Source organism: Oxyura jamaicensis, chromosome 22, assembly GCF_011077185.1.
Source record: "Oxyura jamaicensis isolate SHBP4307 breed ruddy duck chromosome 22, BPBGC_Ojam_1.0, whole genome shotgun sequence".
Taxonomy (NCBI): domain Eukaryota; kingdom Metazoa; phylum Chordata; class Aves; order Anseriformes; family Anatidae; genus Oxyura; species Oxyura jamaicensis.
In genome coordinates, this window is record NC_048914.1 from 5303458 (window position 1) to 5323754 (window position 20297).

The 20297-nt window shown below is 60.9% G+C and overlaps 2 protein-coding genes across 11 annotated transcripts in view; both read right to left on the reverse strand.

Annotated features, from left to right (window-relative positions):
* Positions 1-2358: 2358 nt before the first annotated feature.
* NKX6-3 (NK6 homeobox 3) lies at positions 2359-4930 on the reverse strand. Its single transcript, XM_035345100.1, has 3 exons — positions 4419-4930; positions 3274-3443; positions 2359-3191 (listed from the first exon to the last, which is right to left on the reverse strand). Exons 1-3 carry the CDS (start codon positions 4798-4800, stop codon positions 2961-2963), a joined length of 783 nt encoding a protein of 260 aa, XP_035200991.1. The 5' UTR covers positions 4801-4930; the 3' UTR covers positions 2359-2960.
* Positions 4931-5844: 914 nt separating this feature from the next.
* ANK1 (ankyrin 1) overlaps positions 5845-20297 on the reverse strand; it is a 62666-nt gene continuing 48213 nt past the window's right edge. For 4 of the 10 annotated variants that reach the window (XM_035345041.1, XM_035345044.1, XM_035345043.1 and 1 more), the window contains 21 exons: positions 19973-20075; positions 19536-19683; positions 19216-19313; positions 18904-19128; positions 18338-18492; positions 17921-18132; positions 17590-17794; positions 17320-17416; positions 16738-16966; positions 16436-16561; positions 16229-16348; positions 16010-16094; positions 15686-15760; positions 14987-15118; positions 14645-14791; positions 12525-13077; positions 11616-11880; positions 10269-10352; positions 9825-9992; positions 9412-9536; positions 5845-8121 (listed from right to left, as the gene is read on the reverse strand). In XM_035345041.1, the coding sequence (XP_035200932.1) occupies positions 9438-9536; positions 9825-9992; positions 10269-10352; positions 11616-11880; positions 12525-13077; positions 14645-14791; positions 14987-15118; positions 15686-15760; positions 16010-16094; positions 16229-16348; positions 16436-16561; positions 16738-16966; positions 17320-17416; positions 17590-17794; positions 17921-18132; positions 18338-18492; positions 18904-19128; positions 19216-19313; positions 19536-19683; positions 19973-20075 (3326 nt within the window). In that variant the 3' untranslated portion in view covers positions 5845-8121; positions 9412-9437. Of the gene's footprint in view, positions 8122-9411; positions 9537-9824; positions 9993-10268; positions 10353-10528; positions 11570-11615; positions 11881-12524; positions 13078-14644; positions 14792-14986; positions 15119-15685; positions 15761-16009; positions 16095-16228; positions 16349-16435; positions 16562-16737; positions 16967-17319; positions 17417-17589; positions 17795-17920; positions 18133-18337; positions 18493-18903; positions 19129-19215; positions 19314-19535; positions 19684-19972; positions 20076-20297 lie in introns of those variants that run through there. The other 6 variants (XM_035345039.1, XM_035345040.1, XM_035345045.1 and 3 more) reach the window with 6 other exon arrangements.

Below are 20297 nucleotides of genomic sequence, written 5' to 3' on the forward strand. Positions count from 1 at the left end.
GGCAGTGCATCGCTGCCCAGCCTGCCCCTACCTGGGCAGGGTCTCAGGGCTCTCCTTTGCCTTTCCCCAGCCAGCAGCCCGCTCCCGTGCACCCACCTGCACTCTTCCTGTCCTCTCCAAGTCGGGCATCGTCTTTGGCCGTGTAGCTGCAGTTGTGTGCACAGGCAGGGGCTGTGCTCCGGTGCCTGCAGCAGCCCCTGGGTGCTGGGACCTGTCTGCAGGTGCCCACAGGTCTGCCTGGGCTGGCTGCCCCAGCCGCTGTCAGAGGCTGCAGTGACAGCACCAGCAGCCCCAGCCTGCTCGCAGTCCCCAGGTGCCTCCAGCCACTGCTGTGCCTGTGGCCATCCCTGCAGCCCTGCTGCTGCCGGGATGCTGCACGGCAGGCCGGACAGGTTAGGAGGCACACATCCATCTTGCCTCAGCTCTCCCTCCCCATGCCCCCAGTCAATATGTCTCTCTCCGATGGGAAAGTTAATAAATTTAGCTCTAGATTAAAAGTATCGATCATTTCATTTGTAAGCAATAAATAACCAGGGGGAGCGTTGGGCGGCCCACGGGGTAGGGGCTGGCGGCTCGGGCTGCAGCAGCCATGCAGCCCGCTGGGGCCAGGGGCCCTCATATGCATTCTGCCCGGATGCTGGCATTGATTTGCTATTAGTCTCCCCGCACCACCCAGTAGCACATCATTCCCGGAGCCGCTATTAATGGCCTTTTGATAAATAATCACTTGTAAGTCAATAAATTTTTATTAAACAGTGTGGCGCTTTGATTTATGAAAATCCGACGGGGTTTGTCTGGGAGAAAAGGGATGCGGAATTGAAGCGGAGCTGCCATCCATCTGCCTGCCAGGCCGCCCTGCCCGCGCTCGCATCCGCACGCCCCGGAGCAGCGGCGGTGTGCTGATCGGCAGGGAGCCCGGCCCCACAGCAGGCCCCAGCCAGGGCCATGAGCGGGACCTGGGGGTGCCGGAGCTCGCTTGCACCATGGGCCAGGTCCTACTGAGCCCCCAGTGCCCGTGGGGGCTGTGTGTGGCTGCAAGCGGCCCCAGCAGGTGAGCGGAGCTGTGTGCTGGTGCCAGCCATGGGGCCTCACTGCCGACAGAGCTCACAGCCCCACAGCCCCGGCTGAGCGGTGCCACGCGGGCCCTGTACAGCTGAGGGCTGCACGGGGCAGGCAGGCTGTGGCTGTGATTTGTCTCTCTCCTCGGCTGCAGCAGGCCCTTTGCCACCTGCTTTATTTGTCTCCCAGCCCTGACGTGGCATCAGACAGGTGTTAAACTACTTAATCACTTTAAAATTGTTTTAATTTTCTGTTTTGTATTGATCTCCACAGCACCAATTAATCAGCTCACTGGACCAGGCAGTTAGTACATTAAAAATTGTCAGCCACGCTGGGCAGCTTAGAAAATGTCAAAAAAATATCTCGACAGCAGCCCCACACTTCGTGCAGAGCCTGCTCCTGCTGAGCGCCAGCTCTGTGCAGGGACGGTGACGGTGACGTGGCGCTGCCCTGGGCCAGGACGCGTGGGGCATGCAGCGCACACACAGTGTGGCCGGGGGACCTTACGTCCCATGGAGCCCCCCCATCCCATCAAGGTGCCAAAGGGGCTATATAGCTGGGGGAGGGCTATGCCCCTCTCCACCACCCTCTCACACTTCCCAGGGGACTGGTCAGGGAGCTGGGGGGGGGGGGGGGGGGGGCTCAGCCTTCCCCAAGGCCCCAGGAATGGCTGCAGGGCAGCTGGGACTCCTTGCAAAACACATGGTGGAAAGTGAGGGGGATGAGAGGACCTGAAGCCAAACATAGGCCTCAGGGCCGTGCAAGTAGGACTGCGGTGATTGTCTGCAGTGCCATGCCTTGTGGGGGGGTGCTGGGGGCTGCTGCAGAGCCACAGTGCTGTGGGGGCTTCAGGGGGGACTCAGCCACCAGCACTGCCTGAAGCTGCGGCTGGGGGGGGGGGGGGGGGGGGGCGCCCACCCTGGGTTGCAGCACCTCCGTGCCCGTGCCACACCACCACTGGACGGTGGGCCGGCAGCACCTTATCTCCTATTGATTTCCTCCCAGGACACAGCAGCTCTGTTTGCTCGTGCCCGGCTGGCATTTTGCTGGCTCTTGGCTGATCAACTGCCCAGCCTGCTGGGCCCCAGCAGGGTGCCCATGTCAGTGGGAGCTCCTTGGGCATCGTGGGCAGCTGAGGGCCACTGGCCTCATGTCACGCCCACCATCAGTGAGAAGGGGCTGAGCCACAGGGAGATGGGGTGTGGGGGGCGCACGGTCCCACATGCACACACACACACGTGTGTGCAGCCCTGAGGCAGCAGCGGGCTGGGTGCAGCACGGGGGGGCAGGTTGGCAGCAAACACAGTGCTATTGACACTGCATCAATCCTGCAGCCCTGACAGGTGAATGGGTTCTCGCTCACACCGTTAAGATAAATGATATTTATTCGCTGCTAATAGGTTCCAACAAGAGGCCCTAACAAGTGACTTTTGAACCAGCACCTCTTGCTACAAATGCATGCCCAAGCAGGCAGAAATCCTGGGAAACGTTCCCAGGGCTACCCCACTCCCTTCCTGCCCCCATTCACAGTACCCCAGCCACAGCCCCTTCCCCTGCCTGGCACATGGACCCTTCCCACCCCATAGGTGCCTTCCCAGCCCCTCCCCAGCCCAGCCTAGGGAGGGTATCCCCAGACCACACACCCATGAAGCAAGCGCTGGGACTTGGCTGAGCTGGGGCCTTTATTTCATCGGTGCTGCTGGCACAGCTGTGCCTGCTGCAACCAGCCCAGAGTCAGGAGCCCCAGGCAGGAGCTGCGGGGGGGGGGGGGGGGGAAGGGAAGGGGTGGCAGCTGTGCCCCATCCCCACAGACAGGTGTCTGAAGGGGCACAGAGCAGGTGGCTGGGCCAGGCCGGGTCCCCCATGGCCCCGGGGGGCTGGTGGTGCCAGCACGGCTGTGCTCAGCCGCTGTGCGTCCCCAAGCCCAGCACCGAGAAGGCCGCGCGGTGCTTCCTCAGTAGCAGCCGGATCTTCTCATCATCTGAGTCGGGGTCCAGCGGCTTGTTATATTCATCATCTTCAGTCTCAGAGGCTGCCCGCTCTCCACCAGAGCCCCCCGCCCGCTGTGAGGATGAGGAGGGCTCCAGGGCACTCTTCTTCCTCCATTTGGTGCGTCGGTTCTGGAACCAAACCTGCCACCCCACAGGACTGGCTCTGTTAGTCGCCACCCTGCCATGCCCCCTGTGCCACACACCCCACAGGACCCATGCTCACCTTCACTTGGGACTCCGTCATGCCGAGGGAATATGCCAGCCGTGCCCGCTCGGGCCCTGCCAGGTACTTTGTCTGCTCAAAAGTCTTCTCCAGAGCAAAGATCTGGTGTCCCGTGAAGGTTGGGCGTGTGTGCTTCTTCTTGTGTAAGCTGTCAGCCAGGTGAGCGGGGGCTGCAGGAGAGGAGGAAGGTGGGTGAGCGCCTGGGCTCCCCATGGTGCTTGGCTCTGGGCAGTTCTCCCTTCCCAGACATAGTGCCTGCACGCCCCCAGCCCCAGCGACCACAGAGTCCCTCTATCCTGTGACCCCACTCCAAATTAAAACCATGTCCCAGCTTCAAGGCTTCAGCCCTGTGCTGGGAGGGCTGTGCGGCCCTCAGTGCTCACTCCACAGAGCCAGAGCCAGGCTTTGCACCTGCTGCTCAGAACGGGACTGTTTTGCTGAGCTGAGAAGGGAACAGTTGTTAGGAGCAGCCCATGATCTCAGAGCTGCACAGCACCAGGAGCACCATGCCCATGCCCTGCACCTCACTGGGTGCATGACAGGAAGGCAGCACAAGCGGATCAGCTCATCGCTGTGCCGAGAGCGGGCAGCTGAGCTGTCTGACCCTAGTGAACCAAGAGCATCGCCTGGAGAGGGGAAACAGGGCTGCGGCTGCAAGTACTGAGCAGCAGAAGTTCCTGTGGGGAGTGTGTCGCGGGGGGGGGTTCCTGCAGGTCAGCAAGTGCGCCCACCCTGCCCACCCTCCATGCTCCCCCACCAGCTGCACCAGGCAGGCAGCACCACCAGCTCCTGTCCCTGGCCTGAGCTGGGCCAGGCACTGACCCAAGGAGGCTGCTGGGGACAGGGGTCTGCAGGGGCAGCGGGCTCTGCCTTCCCTCATCAGCCATGCTTTGCCATGGGGCTAAGCAAAGAGTTAATCCCCACCATCAGACCTGCCCTGCTCTTGAACCAAAACCTCTTATTTCCAGTGCAGCCTGCAGGGTGGCCACCCGTGCCTCGTGCTGGACCATGGAGATGTGACTGGGTGGCCGCCCCGCACCCCAGCCCCTGTACCAAGGGGCCGGGGCTTTATGGAGCCCCAATGTGTTGCACCACTGCCCGCAGCCTCCACCTGCCCCCCACCACCCCCGACCCGCTGTACTTACGGCCGCTGCACTGCCGGCCACCCCGCCAGTCAGGGGCTGCCTCCGCCCAGCAGCTCCGGCCCCGTGGCAGGTAGTCACTTGCGGCCTTGGGAAGGGCCCCCACCTGGGGCCCATAATAGACGCTCGGGGAGCTCAGTCCATTAAATCCGCCCGTGTGGGGGTAGCTGGGGAGGAGGTTGCTGTTCGGTGTCGCCGCGGGCCGGCTGAGGATGTCGGAGATGCCATGCGGGGTTCCGGCAGCCAGCTGGGTGCCCAGCCCGGGGGGACCCAGCTTGTAGAAGGAGCTCTGCACCGAGTACTGGCAGACTGGTGCCTTGGCCTCGGGAAAGGCGCCCAGTGAGGGGCCGTTGAGCAGGAAGGTGCCTGGCAGGTTGGTGTCCATGTCTCCGGCACCAGGGCAGCCCTCAGAGGCCGGAATCCCGAGCGCACAGCAGGCAGCCCATCCCTGCCATGCCAGGGGCTACCGGCCCGCAGGGTCCACGCCGGCCGGCGCGTCGCCAGCAGGCGCCTGGGCGACGCTGGGACCCCGGGCGGGCTGACCAGGAGGGCCACGGCCACGGCCACGACGGGTGGGCGGCCACGGCCTCGGCGAGCAGCCCCGGCTGACCCCGCGCCCGGCGACGCCCCAGCACCGGGCACTCAACTTGGGCTTGGGAAGAGGCAACACTTCTGATAAAGGTGAGCTCCATTAGAATACGGGGCGTCCATTGGCCCGGCGGCCGAGGGGCCGGCATCCATTGGCCGGATCTCCGCGGCCCGGGCTCCCGTTGGCTGCTCCGCGGGGGCCAGCCCGGGATTGGCTCTGCCCAGACAAATTGCGCTTTGAGAGCCCGCGGCCGAGGGGCGCCGCGGGGCCGCGAGCTGCGGGACGCCGAGCGCCGCTTCCAGCACCGCGGCCAACGGACAGCGCGCGGCCGGGCGGCACCGGCACCGCACCGGGACGAGGAGTAGGGACCGGGACTGGGAGTAGGGACCGGGATCGGGACCAGGGACCCGGACCAGGGACCAGGGACCAGGAGCAGCGGCTCTCACCGAGCCCCCACTGTCAGCCACAGCAGCACCGCAGCCCCCCATGTGGCCGGGTGGCACCCCAGGCACCGTGCGTGTGCTCCCAGCAGCGGTGGGCACAGCGGGTGGTCATGGAGAGCGGATGGGCAAGGGGGAGGCAGCCGCTTCCCAGCCCATCCTGGACGAGGCTGCTGGTGGGTTGGCCACGAGACCTGCTTGGGTGGCTGGGGGGCCAAGGGCATTTGTGTATCTGTCAGACTCCCCCACAAATGGCAGTGCACAAACAGCTGCGAGCCCCCCCCCGAGTGCCACCTGCCCCACAGCAATGGGGTATGGGCAGAGAGAGGACATCCCCCCCAGCCACAGGTCCCGCAACCTGTCTTCCCCTCACCCTTGGAAAAGCAGAGATGAGACATGGTCTGTGTTAGTTTCTTTATTAATTCATAGTCTGATAGCTGGTGTACAGGGAAATGATCTATACATCAAGGGCTAAGACAGGGAGATCCAAAAGGCTTGTTCCATAACAATTAAAAAAAGGAAATAAAAGTATTTTTTAAAACTTCTAAAAAGCTTCTAGTGTGCAGACTGCAGCATTCTCTAGGCTCAGTGTCGGGTGCAGCCTCCCTCTACCAGACCTACGAGCAATCCGAGCGCAAAGCAATGTCACTGCAGGTGCCGGGCACAGTTGCAGCACAGCACATTCCCTAAGGCATATACGAGGCCAAAGCACAGGACCCAACACAACTCTACAGTGATGCTACGGAGTCAGCTGTCGCAGTGGGTCTAGGTAGGTTATTGTACACAGCAAGGGTGATGGATGGAGAATCTGCCTACATGGCTCAACTTTGGGGTGGGGTGGGGAAGGGGTTGTTTTGCTCTCTGGGGCTAAGCTGGGCCATTTGCTTTGCTGCAGCTAGGCTTCTTAACCAGACTGCAGAGGATCCGGGGGCTTTCCTGGCAGATGCACACCCACTGCAAGACAGTAGCCCCTGCCAGGGCCACCATTGCATGGCCTGAAGCTGGAGGTGGGCTTGTTCTGCATGTAGCTACAGAGAGTAACTTCATGCCCTTCAAAACAGGTCCCCAGCCAACTCCATGAAAAGAGCAGGGGCATCTCCACACCACTGTGCTACAAAGGCCAAACCCCCCATATTGTTTAGGTAAAGGACAGAACTGGGGACATGGGACCTACTGCCACTGTCTGTATTCTGTCCTCCTAGGGTCAAGTTTTGTAGCAGATTCAACCTCCTGCACCTCTCTGCATTGTCTGGGCAGCCCTGCCTGTCACTGCTCCCCTGCTAGAGCAGCTGGCTCGGGTGTTGCCCTGGCTCCCAGAGTGGCTGCTCAGCCTGGGCTGCTGCACCAGGGCCTTTCGACTGGCCAAAGTGCAGCCACCCAGGGGAGCAGCCCCCCATATTTCTGGGTTGGTCCTGGAAGGGCCAGCATCCATGGGGTTAAGGGTCTGTGCTCATTTGTGCCCTCGCAGGGAGGCCAGGGGACCCTGCAAAGCCCTTGCGCAGGATGCGCAGTGCAGGCTTTTGACTCCTGCCAGTTCCTGGCTCATCTCCTGAGCAGATATTGTGCTGAGTAGAGCTAGGCACAACCCTGTGTGTGGCACAAGCATCCCCTGCTCTGTCTCACTACTCCTCTTCCCTGGGCCCCAAGCACCTCAGTGCAGTGAAGGTACCAGATTCACCCCAGCTGAAGCCAGCACAAACTGGGGCTTGCACCACGGACCAGCCCAGGGGACTGTCCCCATGGGCCCCTATCTTCAGGCCAGGAAGGGACCAGGCTCAGGCAGAGGGGCACATGGCAGGGGCAGTCTGCTGCCCTTTTACTCCTGTAGCCTCCCGGCTCCATTCACCAGAGCTGCTCACATACTCCAAAGGCTTTGCCCGTCCTGCAGCCTGAAGAGGTATTTGGGAGTGGAACTTTTAGTGCTTTGTACATACTGCTAGAGTGTCCCTAGGGGTTTGCATAGTATTTATTAGTTCATATACACAAGGCTGATTGCTGTACAGTTTACACTTTCAACACAAGCAACGAGCCCAGAGCCCTGCCCTGGTGGGAGATGCTGCACGTGCTGGGGAGAGGAAGGGCAGCCCTGCGCCAGCCCCTCTGCCCAGGGCAGCCGTGCTCCCTGCAGCCCCCCTCTCCCACACTTTTCCAACTGCTGCCCTCCCCATGCCCCAGCACTCACTGAGAGGGATGAGAAGTGAGTCCAGCAGAGGCAGCACGGGTGACAAGGGTCAAGCCCCTCTCCTTCCGCGGTGAGCAGCCATGCTGCTCCAGCCTCCCTCCTGCAGCTGGAGCACAGGCGTGGGATTGCACTGACACACACGGATGTGTGAGGGTGGGTTGTCCTTCCCTCTTGAATGCTGCCAGTCCAGCTCTCACCTCCCAGAGGAGCTGAGAGGATATCCCTCATGTGTGCTGCTGTCTTTGGGCTCCTGCTGGCAGTGGGGCAGGGACGCAGGCCCCTCCGTCTGTTTTAAGTACTGTAGCTCATGCGTCTTGCAGTCAGTCAGTCATGCGAGTAGGACGGTAAGTATGTCTCGTACAGAAATCATGCCATTAGCCTATAGAAACATGTACAGCCAGCCCTGCTCCCCTCCACTCTGTTTTCCTCTCTTCTCTTCTCAGGTTGGTGTCAGAACACGTGTGGAGTTCAGTGGTTTGGCATTGAGGTGAGATCCTGGAGAGACACAGAGAGAGACAGAGATGGGGTTCCCAGGCATTTGTGGTGGCACAGACAGGAGAAAGGGAGGGGACAGCTGGGTATGTGGAAGTCCCAGCCCTTTCTGTGTCATGCACTTGTCCTACATGCACCCATTATGCCCAGTCACAAGATAAATTTTGTGGGGGGTGCAAAAGAGACAACAACTGAGCATCGAGTGCTCTCTCTGGAACAGATGGCATAGATGGTATTGTTGCTGTCCCAGCTGTGAAAAGCAGTGACAAGCAGGAGCTGAGCTGTACCAAAGGCATTGTGGCACTGGGAAGGAGCTGGGGGGCTGCTGTAGGCTTTGAGGCAGACATATCCCTTTGGAGGCCAGTCCTGAGCCCCCAGCCTCACCTACGGTGAATGACTGCACCGTGCTCTCACAGTAGCAGGAAAGATCCCCTAGGTTCCTAATGCAGTCCCTGAGCTGTTTTTGCATGCTGTGGAAAACAGCAGGAGCCAAGGAGCACCACTGCAGAGAGAGGTAGACCCAGGGACTGTCTGGGAAGAGGGGCAGGCAATAGGTGTAAGGACACAGTCTGCATGAACACATGTCCACAAGCACAAGTATTTTGACTATCATGCACCACAGACAATCCACTAACACAGTAAAGAGATTAGAGGGAGAGAGAGAAGACATACACAGTCACGCACGCACAGCGAGGCTGGAGGACGACTGCCCCTGCTAGGCAGTCTCCTCCCTGGTGCAGGCAGGGACTGGCAGCTGGGGAGCCTGCGTGCAGCTCCTGCCCCCAAGTGCTTTGCTGCCAGCCCAGCAGCAAGAGTGCAGAGCGTAATGACACAGCCAGGTCCCAGTGCGCTGTGCCAAGCTCCTGCCTTGAGCCTGCTTGTCCCACCTAACGGGTGGCTCAGGGTGCAGGGAATGCACAAGAGAAGGGATGATCCAGTGCTCATGCTGGGGATCAACAGAATAAACGTCCCGTGACAAAAACAGGTCCCCTGCCCTCAACCCTACAAGCATTGTGTTCCTGCACTCCAACTGCAGCATATCCCTGCTGCACTTACACACAGCAGCAGCCGCATTCTGCCATGGACTGCACCCCCTTTCCTGGCCCCCAGCAGAACCTGCATGGGGTAGCACAGCACTGCCTGCCCCCATCTCTTCGCCGCAGCCCCTCTCTGCCTGCTGAGAGCTGGGCACAGCCCTGCTGCATGCCCCCAGCAGGGTGCACGCAACCTGTGGCTCAGCGCAGGCAGCAACATGAGGAGCTGGCACAGAAAGAAGAACAAAGGTTGAATTACCTCAAAAGAGGCCATTTGAGGGGGGGTCACTGCTTTCCCCTTTTCAGGCTGGCTCGTTTCACTATCTGAGCCCCCATCCTGCCCCCGGAGACCTCCAGTTTCGGGATACGCGCTTGTACCTCCTCCTGAGGGAGCCGCAGGGACAGGAAGCAGGACATCACCCAGGTGAACAGACAGATACACAGAAAAGGACAGGAGAGGGAAAGGCAGTCAGTTGGCAGAAGACACCAAGCAAGAAGACTGGTGCAGGGGGCAAGAGCTGCCCCTGGCAGCCATAGAAGGGAAACAGGAGAGGAAAGCAGGACAGGAGGAAGAACAGAGGGTGGTGGAACTCCAGAGCTCGCAAGTGCTGCAGAGGCAGTGCTGGCCCCCAAGCAAGGCACCTGCAAGGCAGGTTATGAGCCACACCGTACCTTGGCCCCTAGACCATCCCGGTGCAGGATGGAGTACTTCATGAAGTGATCAGCCTCGGCCTCTAGGTCTTGGGGCTCCTGCAGGGAGCCCTCCAGAATCAGCTCCTCATGCTCCTGCCTGTCATCCGTGTCACTGGGGCCCAGCTGACGCACCACCTTCCGAATGATCTGCGGAGAGTCATGCAACCAGGCATCACAGCCAGTTCCCAGGTACCAGCCCATGCAGGGCAGACCCAGCCAGCCCTCAGGCACCATGCCTCCCTCCTCGCCCAGTCTGGCCCCGAGCCCCACGTGGCAGGCATCCCCTGACCATAACCACAGAGGGCAGAATGCAGGCACCCTGCACAGCCCCTGGGCTGCAGAGATGAGCGGGACAGCCTGGAGAGGGGAGAGCAGGTAGGCTGCGGCACGCACCCTGTACACACCCTGCCCCTGGTCACTCACCTTCTTGGTAACGATATTGCCTTGTTCATCTGTGAACTGCTCCTCTGTCACCTGCTCCCCAGGGAGGTGAAGAACTTCGTTGCCCTGCAGGAACAGGAGGAACAGTACGGTGTTTCAAGGGGCAAGAGGAGCCCCTCTGCAAGCAGCACAGCTCATCTTACGCACACCCCACAGCCTCTGGCTCCTGCACTGTCCCAGCCCCTTCTCTGCTCTCCTCTGCACTTGCCCCAGCGCTGCTCTTTCAGCTCCCTGCCCGTTACCTTCACAAGGACACGCCGGCGGACGACCCTGGTGGAGAGAGACTCCTCGTCATCCACCAGCCCCTGGCTCTCCCCGAGCTCCTTGTCCAGCTCACGGTGGGCGTGTTTGAGCAGGAAGCGGACAGAGCCCCTGACGATGTGCATGACATTCTGGCAGCTGACCAGGAAGAAGGCCAGCAGCACCACGACAATCAGCAGCTGGGCCAGGAAGCCCCACATCCTGCTTCTGCAGGGCTGTGCGTGTGCCCCACAGGTCCTGGACCTGCTGCTCAGACTCTAGCCATGCTGCCCGCCTGGGACGGGCAAAGCCCCCTGTGCAGGAGCTGCCCACGGGTCTGCAGCGTGCCTGGATCTGTGGGAGGGCTGCTGTAACCCTAGCTGCTGCAGATCAGCTGGCTGGGGCGGGAGAAGGCAGCAGGCAGGTGGGGTGTCCTTTGCGCTCACAGTTTCTGTCAAAGTCATGGGGCTGGGGCTGCAACAGCACCACCCATCCCCAGCCAGGCGGACTGCCCTGTCCCCCGTCCCCGTCAGCCTGCCTGGGCTCTGCCAACAACCTGTCTTGCTGGCTGCAGCCCCAGGGCAGCGGGTAATCCTCTGTCACGGGACAAATGAAGCCCCAGGTGGGAGCCAGGGGTCTGGGTTGCCGCTGAAGCTGCACATGGCACCACAGAGCTGCGCAGCTGCCCTGCTGCAGCTGCCCCTGAGAGCAGCCACACTGCTGGGACAGCTCTGCCTGCCCTCACCCTGTACCTGCCATGTGGCTGCGGCAGGATGCCCACCACCCTGCCGGGCCCCCAGACTAGCTCTATTTCTGGCCTCAGCAGGCTGTCAGGGCCAGCAGCCAGGGCAGATACTCAATAAGGAAGCAAGCAGGGAGTCTGCCTGGTTTATAAATGGAGAGCAAGAGCTCACATATCGGGTGCAAAGCAGGCTATTCTGAGCCACCAGAGGGCTGAGAGGCCCCCCCAGGGGCCAGCGCAATGGTTCTGCTGGGACACCTCTGCCCCTGCAAGCAGCCGGTCAGCCCGGCTGACCTGGTGGCAGGCAAGGGGCTGCCCATGGGGACTGCCCCTGCTGTTGCTCTTACCGTCACCTGCCCAAAGAAGTGGCTGTCTACCTCCTCCAGCCAGCCACCCGTGGGGTGCTGGCGCTGCCAGTCGCTGTCCTCTGCGGAGCTGACCCGCATCAGCTCCACGGCTGGTGCCAGGACCTGCTCTTGCTCCTGGCCCTGCGCCCCGGCATCCACGGTGTATGTCGGGCGCAGCCTTCGGGTGACCCCCTCCTGCCAGGAGCCCGTTGTCAGGTCCTGTAGGCAGGAGATAAAGGAGCCTTCTGCATTCCAGTCCCTCAGCCTGGGCACCAGAGAGGTACAGGGACAGGGAGAGAGAGACACAGAGAGAAAGGTAGTCAGCTTTGCCGGAGCACCAGCCGACCGCTGGCAGGCGCACCGGCACAGCCTGCACCCCACCAGGCACGGGTCTCCCTGGCTGCCAGCGCTGCCAGGTACCCGGCACAAGCAGAACAAAATGCAGATGCACAAAGGGCACAGGCCTCCTCCCTGCCACGCTCCCTGCCAGTCCCATAGCCTCAGCTGCCCCACACTGCCTCTGGGTCTGCAGGCTCTAAGGCAATGCCTTGGAGCATCACTGGGCTCTGCCAGCAACATCGTGGGACTGGTGCCACTGGGAAGACGTCAGGACACAGCCCCATCTGAGATGATGCTGGGAAGCACAACCTGCATGCAAAGCCTGCCTATCTGCAGGGGTTTTCCCTGCCCTGTGTGCTTTGCAAGGAGCCCCCAGAGCATTTCCAGAGGGTTACAAAGCACTCTGCCCAAGCCACTGATCTGTCTGCCAGGGGTGCCAGGCCTCCAGTGCTGGAGACCAGCAGGGAAGCAAGCAAGGCTGGGAGGTTATTGCAGCTGGCCCAGCACAGGGCAATAGCTGGCAAAGCTCCCTCCCCCCACGTCCCCTTCCAGCACCCTGGGCCACATTACCTGTCTGCACTCTTCTCCACAATGTGGCTAATGGTCGGTGATGCTGTGATCCTGGCTTGTACCTTCTGCTGAACTGAAACAAAAGAAACTTCACTTTCTGGGTCCTGCTCTCCAGTCCCCAGCTGGCAGTCCCCAGCTGGCATCTTCTCCTCTGGCCTCTCCCCCTCCTCCTGGTCTAGCAGTTCAATCAGACCATTCATGGCATCTGAATCCACTGTGTCATCCTCAACTAGGTCCATAGAGCCCATGTGGTCCGGGCCATGTGTGTCTGTCAGAAGCTGCCCCAGGAAACGGCCTTCGCTTGTGGCGTCCGAGTCCTCAGCCTTGCTGCACTCCAGAGAGGAGTCCTCAGCTGTCACCAGCGAGGGGGTGAGCCCCGAGGACCACACCTGCATGTCGGACATCTCCATCAGGGCATCCTGCTCAGTGGCAGCCATGGGGATGGCATCCATGATGGCCACCTCATTCCAGTACTGGTCGGCACGCAGCGGGGATGGCAGCGTGTAATGCAGGGAGGCAGGGGACAGCAGCTCGTCCTGCAGAGAAGCGTAACCTACATGGGCAGACAGAGGTGACACCTCCAGCAGCCATCTCATGTACATACAAGCACAGCAGGGTGAGAAGGGAAACAGCCACCAGGAGGGTGCCTGCCCTGAGCACGGCACCATCCTGGCCACACCAGACCCCCACATCTGGGCTGAGCAGGACTGCACTCACTGGCTGCTGCCTTTGCATGGTCCCTCCTGTCCCTGCAAGTGCTCCTGTGCCTCCCTTTGAGTGCTGGGGCTGCACCAGGCCAGATCATGTGGCTGCCCACTTTCCGTGGGGAGGACAGGCCTGGGGTCCAGGTGATGCCCCATCCCCACTGCAAGGCATGGTGCCACCCTACTCTGTCAGCCCCTGGGTCCCTGTTCCCAGCCCCCATCCAGCATCAGCTGGCTGAAGGGCAGCCTAGAGCCCAGGTGGCCAGGTTCTGTGAGGCACCAGCTCTCAAAGCTAACCCTTGAGCTAGGAAGGATAGCCCCAGTAAATGTACATGCTGAAGGAGGCAGCAGGGGCTCTACGACCCCATCAGTGTCCCTGGCCCTGCAAGCAATTGCCACATCCTCTTCACCCAGGGCCACGGGCACAGCCCGGGCACACTGACTGGGACTACGGCCAAGACAAGCAGTCCCACACACGCAGGCAGCTTTGCTCAGCCTCCTTCAGCTCTGAGCCATGAGCCCCTTGTTCACCTCTGGAGACTAAGAGGGAACTCATCCTGCTCTGGGCAGCCAGGGATTGCCAGCAGAAGCCAGGGCACAGGGAGCAGCTGGGAGCCCCCAGCCCGCCCCTCGTGCAGGTGCCTGGCTAGAGGCAACCAGTGCAGGGCCAGCAAGGGAAGGAGCAGGGGTAGTGCAGACAGGGAGGCCCAGGATGGTTGCCTGCAAGTGTGACACAGCCAGGAGAGGGGCAGTCCCAGGTGACATGCATTTGCTGGAGCAGGATGCGTCTCCTGGAGGGCTCAGCTGAGCTGGAGACAGTGGAGACAGGCAGAGGAGGAAGATGAGAAGAGAGGCCAGGATGAGCTCGGAGGAAGGAGGTGAGAAGTGGCCCCCAGGAGTGCCCACATCTGGTGGCACTAGGTGGCACGTTTGAGAGCAGATTGAGGGGACAGACAAAGAGGGAGAGAGCGATGAGCCAGAGCCACACAGGCAGTGCCACAGTGCAGGGTTGCAGCAGTCCCAATCCTGCCTGGTGCACTGCACACACACAGCACACACAGCAACTGCCCCCGCCATAGCCCTGCACACAAGCAGGCAGTGCCTGGCACCCAGCCCAGGGCACAACTATGGCTGGACAGATGGCTCCAGGAGCTCCCTGGCCACTGCTCAACACTGGTCCCTCGTGAGGAGGAAGCCCTACATGTCCGTACTCTGAGAAGATAGCATGGCAGGGCCAAGGCTCCCATAGCACAGGCCCCCTTGGAAAGGCTACATCTACCTGTGGCACCTCGCACTCACTGAGCTCCTAAGGAGCCACCAGCACACCTGGATCAGGCCAGACATCAGCCCCAGTCGGTCTGCAGCGACTCTGCCCCCAGGCCCTCCGGCATTCCCTGTATAGCACTTGGGGCTCACCATTCATCTGGGAGGGCGAGAGGGAGTAGTCCCTGTCTGTGTAGCGCCAACTGCCCTTCAGGCTCCGGCTCTGCCGGCCAGAGCCCTCCAGTGTGCTGACGATCTCACTGCGGTCGATATTTCTCAGTGCTGTATACAGGCTCTCCACTGCAAGGGAAACTGATGTCAGCAATAAGCAAGGCAGACTGGTCACTGGGGGGACACAGCCATGTCCCAACCACCCTTCAGGCAGGTGTACAAGAACTGGTGGCATAAACCCAGCCAGGGAGCCCTGAGCACATACAGGCTGCACGGCAAGCCCAGCCATTTCCAGTCCTGCAGCAGGGCACCACAGATACTCACTCTTGACACTCTTGCCCTCGCGGCTGACCCAGAGGTTGAGTAGGGCTATGCTCTGCTCCAGCAGGGAGTTGGGGTTCTCCACACGTATCCTGTTGATGTCATCCACACCAAACTGCAGCTCACGTGCCAGCTCTGGGGAAGACACCATAAGTCAACATCACACCCTTCGGTGCCTGCTGCCAGCTCCTGAGCCAAAAAGGCAGGAGATGTTATGAAGGGCTCAGCCAGACTCAGCACAGGCCCCCTACATCCCACACAACTGAACATGGCAGAATGGGCAGGAGCAGGAGCTGGGATGGGGCAGAGGCTGAAGCCTTTCTGCCCAGGCTGGCTGTGACTATCATCTCACGATAAGGAGAAATGCAGGTCCTGCTGCTGGGTGTGTGCCTGCACCAACAGTGCTAGGCCTCCAGTAATATGGACAACTTGGACCAAAACCCCTGGCATTTGTGCACGTGCTTGTGCATGCATGCAGAGCTGAAAGGAGGCTCATTGCATGCTCACAGCTTTGCAGAAATGCTGGGACCTGCCACAAGAGCCTGCCTAGTGCAGACTGCGTGAATACAAACTGCATCAGGAACCAGCTCCCTGGACAGAGTAAAGCACATTCATGAGACCCTGCAGCATCTTCCCAGCCTTCCTAAGTGCTCCGTTTCAAGGCACATTGTGCATCCTTGGGGCCGTGAAATGTGGACTCACCTGCCCAGCTAAGGCCCAGCTGCTCTGCTATGTCGACCATCTTCTGGTCTGCACGGTCGGTGCTGCTCAGAGAGCCTGGAGGAGAAGAGGGAGTCACAACTCCAGCTGCGCAGGACCCTGAACTGGGGTGGGGAGGGAGAGAGGTACCAGCTGCGGGGGCTCAGCACAGCCCTGCATGCAGGACCACAGAAACCCTCAGGGAGCAGGACACTGCCACACCCGTGTGAGTACAGCAGGCTCAGCCCAGCCCTTCTTCCTGGCTTGGGTACCCCTACCCTAACCGCATGTGGTGAGAGGCTTGAATAGACCCAGCTGGCTGTGTACCGAAACTGCTCTCGCTTAGGATGCTGTATCGCTCCCGCAGAGACAACGGCGTCAGTGTCTTCCTCCGCTCCTCACTGCTGCTTCCCTGCAGGAGTGGGGACAAACCGAGTGGTTACCAGCCTGAAAAGAGGGCAGCAGCTCTGCTCTGGCACCAGCACAGCCCTGGCACAGAGCGGCATGGCCACATGGGGCAGCTGAGGAAGAAGAGCAGATGCTGACCTTGGTGCAGGGTGGTATGCTGATGTTGAGGTGGCAGAGCACGTGCTGCAGGTCCTCGTACTTCATGGCCTTGCGCAGGAAAGACAGGGAGCCGCTGGCTTCCCGGCTGCTGTCCCGGACCTGCGCACCAAGAGGCCGGGTAGCGGGGTCTGGCACAGGACAGGTGCAGGGGCCCCACTGCAGCCCAGCCCTGTACCCTGCCATTACCTTGATGGAGATGACAAGGCGGTTCTCCCGGAAGGACTGGAAGAGGAAGGTGCGTGGCTGCGTGGTCTTCTTAACATGAACCAGGTTTCCTGAGAGCTCGACATGCAAAGGCATCCCCTCCACCACCTGGAGGGGAGGAAAAACAGGATAAGTTCCTGTGCAGAGCAGCTTCCCCTGCCTCTGACCCCCAGCCCTCTTCTCCAGGCCAGGGCCAGGCTCCTCCACTGGCACCAGCACCCCTCCCGCACGGGCAGGCCTTGCCCTTGCCCTGCTGTCTCCCATGCATGCTGCTGGGGACAAACCTCAATGTCCCTGCTGCGGGCCACCTCAGTGAAGTTTTCATGCTGCTCTAAAGTCTTGTCCACCTTGTCATCAGTCATGCAGTAGCAGCGCAGCCTGCCTTCCCGTGCATCGTTCATCTTGGCAAACACCACAAATTTGGCCATGTAGGGCACAGCTGTCAGTTCCTTGTACAGCATGGTGGCGAAGTGCACGGCCTCAGCCGTACGTGGGCAGTCAGCCAGCCAGAACCTGTGGGAGGGCTGGATCAGTGGTGCTGCAGAACTGGTTCCCCAGCCACGCCAGGAGAGCAAACAGCACTGCAGAGGTTGCCACAAGGGTTCTGGGTGTGGGAGTTGCACACAAGTGCAAGAACTGGCCCTTTCCCTCAGCACACCCAGGTGTCACAGTATTTCCTCGTGTGTATCAAGGCAGCATGGGTGTCTTAAGGCCATAGTCAACTGCCCTGCATGTGGGGGGGTGGCAGCACCACAGAAACCAATGAGCACAGGGGCTGGAGGCTCTCTTCAGCACAGACTGCACCCCAAGAGGGCCCCAGGATCAGCAGGTGTCCCCAGTGCACCACATGCTTGCCCACGACTTACCTGGCAGACACATTGGTGGTAAAATTAGCACATTCCTTTTCATAGACCAACTTTGTGGTGCCTGTGATGTCTTCCCACTGAGCTTGGGCTGTCCCTCCTGCAGCAGAAAGCAGGGGTAAGCGTGCTGCCCCTCCATAAGCCAGGGGTCTGTTCTCCCCACCGCACAGCTGCAACCTGCCCTTGACTCCCAGGAGCTACATCCCACTGAAGCAGCCCAGCCCATCCCCACCTGGATCACTTGTGCCCGCACAGCAGGGGTGGCACCCTCACCAATCACACTGCAGAGCAGGCGCAGGCTGGTGGTGTCACCCTCGCCACTGTCTCGGGGATTGTCCTTCCAGGATGGGGGCAGAGGGATACGGAGGCCGATGGGGCGGTGGAACTTCCGCCGGCGCGGCTCCACTGTGACAATGGGGCTGAAGGTCGCCTGGTTCCCCAGAAGCTTGGTCACCAGCTCATCGGGCACAGGCTGTGCCTGTGGGCAGCACAGGTGGGAGAGTCAGGGCCAGCCCCTGCAAGTGCTGGGATGCAGCCTGGGCCAGCTGCCTGTCCCTGACTGCAGAAGCCCAGCCAGGCTCCCGACCGAGTTCTCTGAGCTCACCTGCAGGGCCAGTCTCACTTCCTTGGTGACAGCAGTGTCTGGGAAGGTGGCCTGTACCATGGGCACCAGTGTGCTTCTCAAGCACCCTCCCTCAGGGCCGATCATGTCACAGACCTGGCAAATCCGGGACATGACCACAAAGTAGAGAGGGAAGTCGGTAGTGATGATGCGGCAGACCCTCTTCTTCTCCAGCTCCTCCAGGCTCTCCAGCTCTGCAAGGGCAACGCAGCCATCAGTGTTCACCCATGTATCAATCCCACGGCTCTCACCCACCACTTCTTCTGAGCTGCACCTACCACACCATGCTTGGCCCCATCCCACCATCTCCCAGCACGGCCGTGGCTGTTCCCAGGCCAGCTGCAGCCCTGTCTGGGGGGGAGCTGCCCGGTGTCAAACCCCAGCCCTGGCAACGCTCACCCTCATCCATGCCATTGAGTAGCTGGTCCATGTAGCTCTCCTCATAGAGGTTGCGGTGCTCCTTCCAGACCGAGCCATTCTCATTGCGCAACACCACCAACTCACGGTCTCCACGCCCATAAGAGGCAAAGTGGGGGATCTCCACGATGACAGGGCTGCAGATAGGGAAGGAAGCGTGCTCACACCCACGTGCTGCCACTGGAATTTGCAGGCAGCAAAGTGTCTGTGGGCAGAATGGCTGGCCACACTACACAGCCATGGGAAGAGGAAGACAGGACACCTCACAGCCCTGTCTCTGGGAAATGGAGCTCTGCACCCAGCAGGCCACTGCTGATTGGGGCTTTCCCCACCACAGCGCAGCCACTGCTCCATCACGCTGCCATCACCCACCCCAAAATTGCACTGTGCGTGGCCAGAGCTGGGATCACTCCTGCACCAGACCTCCACAAGCAGTGGCCAGCGCAGGTCTTGTCCCCAGTCTTCAGAGGAGTCCAGGCCCATCCCCAGCCCTAAGGGATGGTCCTGATCGGGGCAGCCCCATCCCCTCCATCCCCAGCCACGCTCACCTGAGGAACTGGGCACCGGCAGGCCCCAGAGCAATGATCCGGCTGGCCAAGCCCTCCTCCTCAGCCAGATTTGGGGGTGCAGACAGCTTCTGGGGCTTCACCAGGCGGCAGGTGATGCGGGTCGGTGCAGCGCAGGCACGGGGTGGGATGACCACACGCAGCCCGTGGTGCCGGCTGCCCCGCATGGAGCCGCCACGGGCGTCCACCATGAAGCTCACCAGGAACCTGCAGTGGATGGAGGCAGGGGCAGGTGGGTGCCTTGCAGCCAGCCGTGCGCATGTCACATACATGCCACATGGGCTGGGCACTCACCCTGTGTGCACGGGGCTGGCCACTGGGCTGATGTTGTCTGAAGTCTCAGTGGCTGGGCTGCTGGGGATCAGAGAGTCCTCATCGAACTCCTTGGAGGGCTGTGTAAGGCAGGGAAGAGCCCCCGTGGGCACAGGGTCCTTTTTGGGGTTGCTGAACCTGCTCCCCCCTCTGCACTCTCCCAACCCTGACGAGGCAGCCCTGTACCACCACATCTGTTCCCCCTGCCCACCTCACATTTTAGCTCTGTGCTGACGGGGAAGGGGGGGTCCACCTGGCAAAGAATGACCCAGGGGCCATGGCAGGCTGTGTCCCATGCTCACCTCCTGTGGGGACACCGAGGGCGCATGCAGCATGCTAACTTGCTCAGCTTCTGTCTCCACAGGTCCTAACTGCTCAGGCTCCTCTGCTCTGGTCACCACAGTCTCAGGTGGAATACAGGGGATGTGTGGGACAGCTGGAGACTCCTCCCTGGTAGAAGAGAGCAGTGACAGCCACTGCAGCAGCAGGCCTGGGACCCTCAGCTTCCAGTCATCCCAAGGGAGCCCTGGGGCCACTGGGTGAAGGTGCACTCAGCTGCAGACCCGCACATCTTGGTGCGAGACCAACACCAACCAGCTGTGCCTGCTGCAATGGCTGCTGGGTCTCAGGGATGCACTCCTGGCCTTCAGCTGTCCCTGCCCTGTTGGCATCCCAACCCAACACCAAACTGTTCTTGCACCCCGCTCCTACTCCCTCTCTGCCATCCAGTGCCTCATACATTTGCTCCAGCGTCATCCTGGTCACAAGCTCCAGCATCTCCCTCTTGCCCTCCTGGTCTCTGGGTTCAGGTGTCCTGGGCTTCGGTGCGATCAGCTCCTCCTCTGAAACCAAGAGCTGGCTTAGCATGCAGAGGCAGCAGGACAAGGGAGCACAGAAGCTCAGACTTTGTCCCCATCCCTGCTCCCACCACTGGCCACATACATTCATCCCCAGATGTGTGGGGGCTTTTCCCTCTGAAAGAGGCTGAAGCTGTTGGTTAGTGGGACAGGAGCTGTGGTAGCTGTTGGGAGCTTCGGCTGCCAGCCGACCCCTTTTCCACCGCA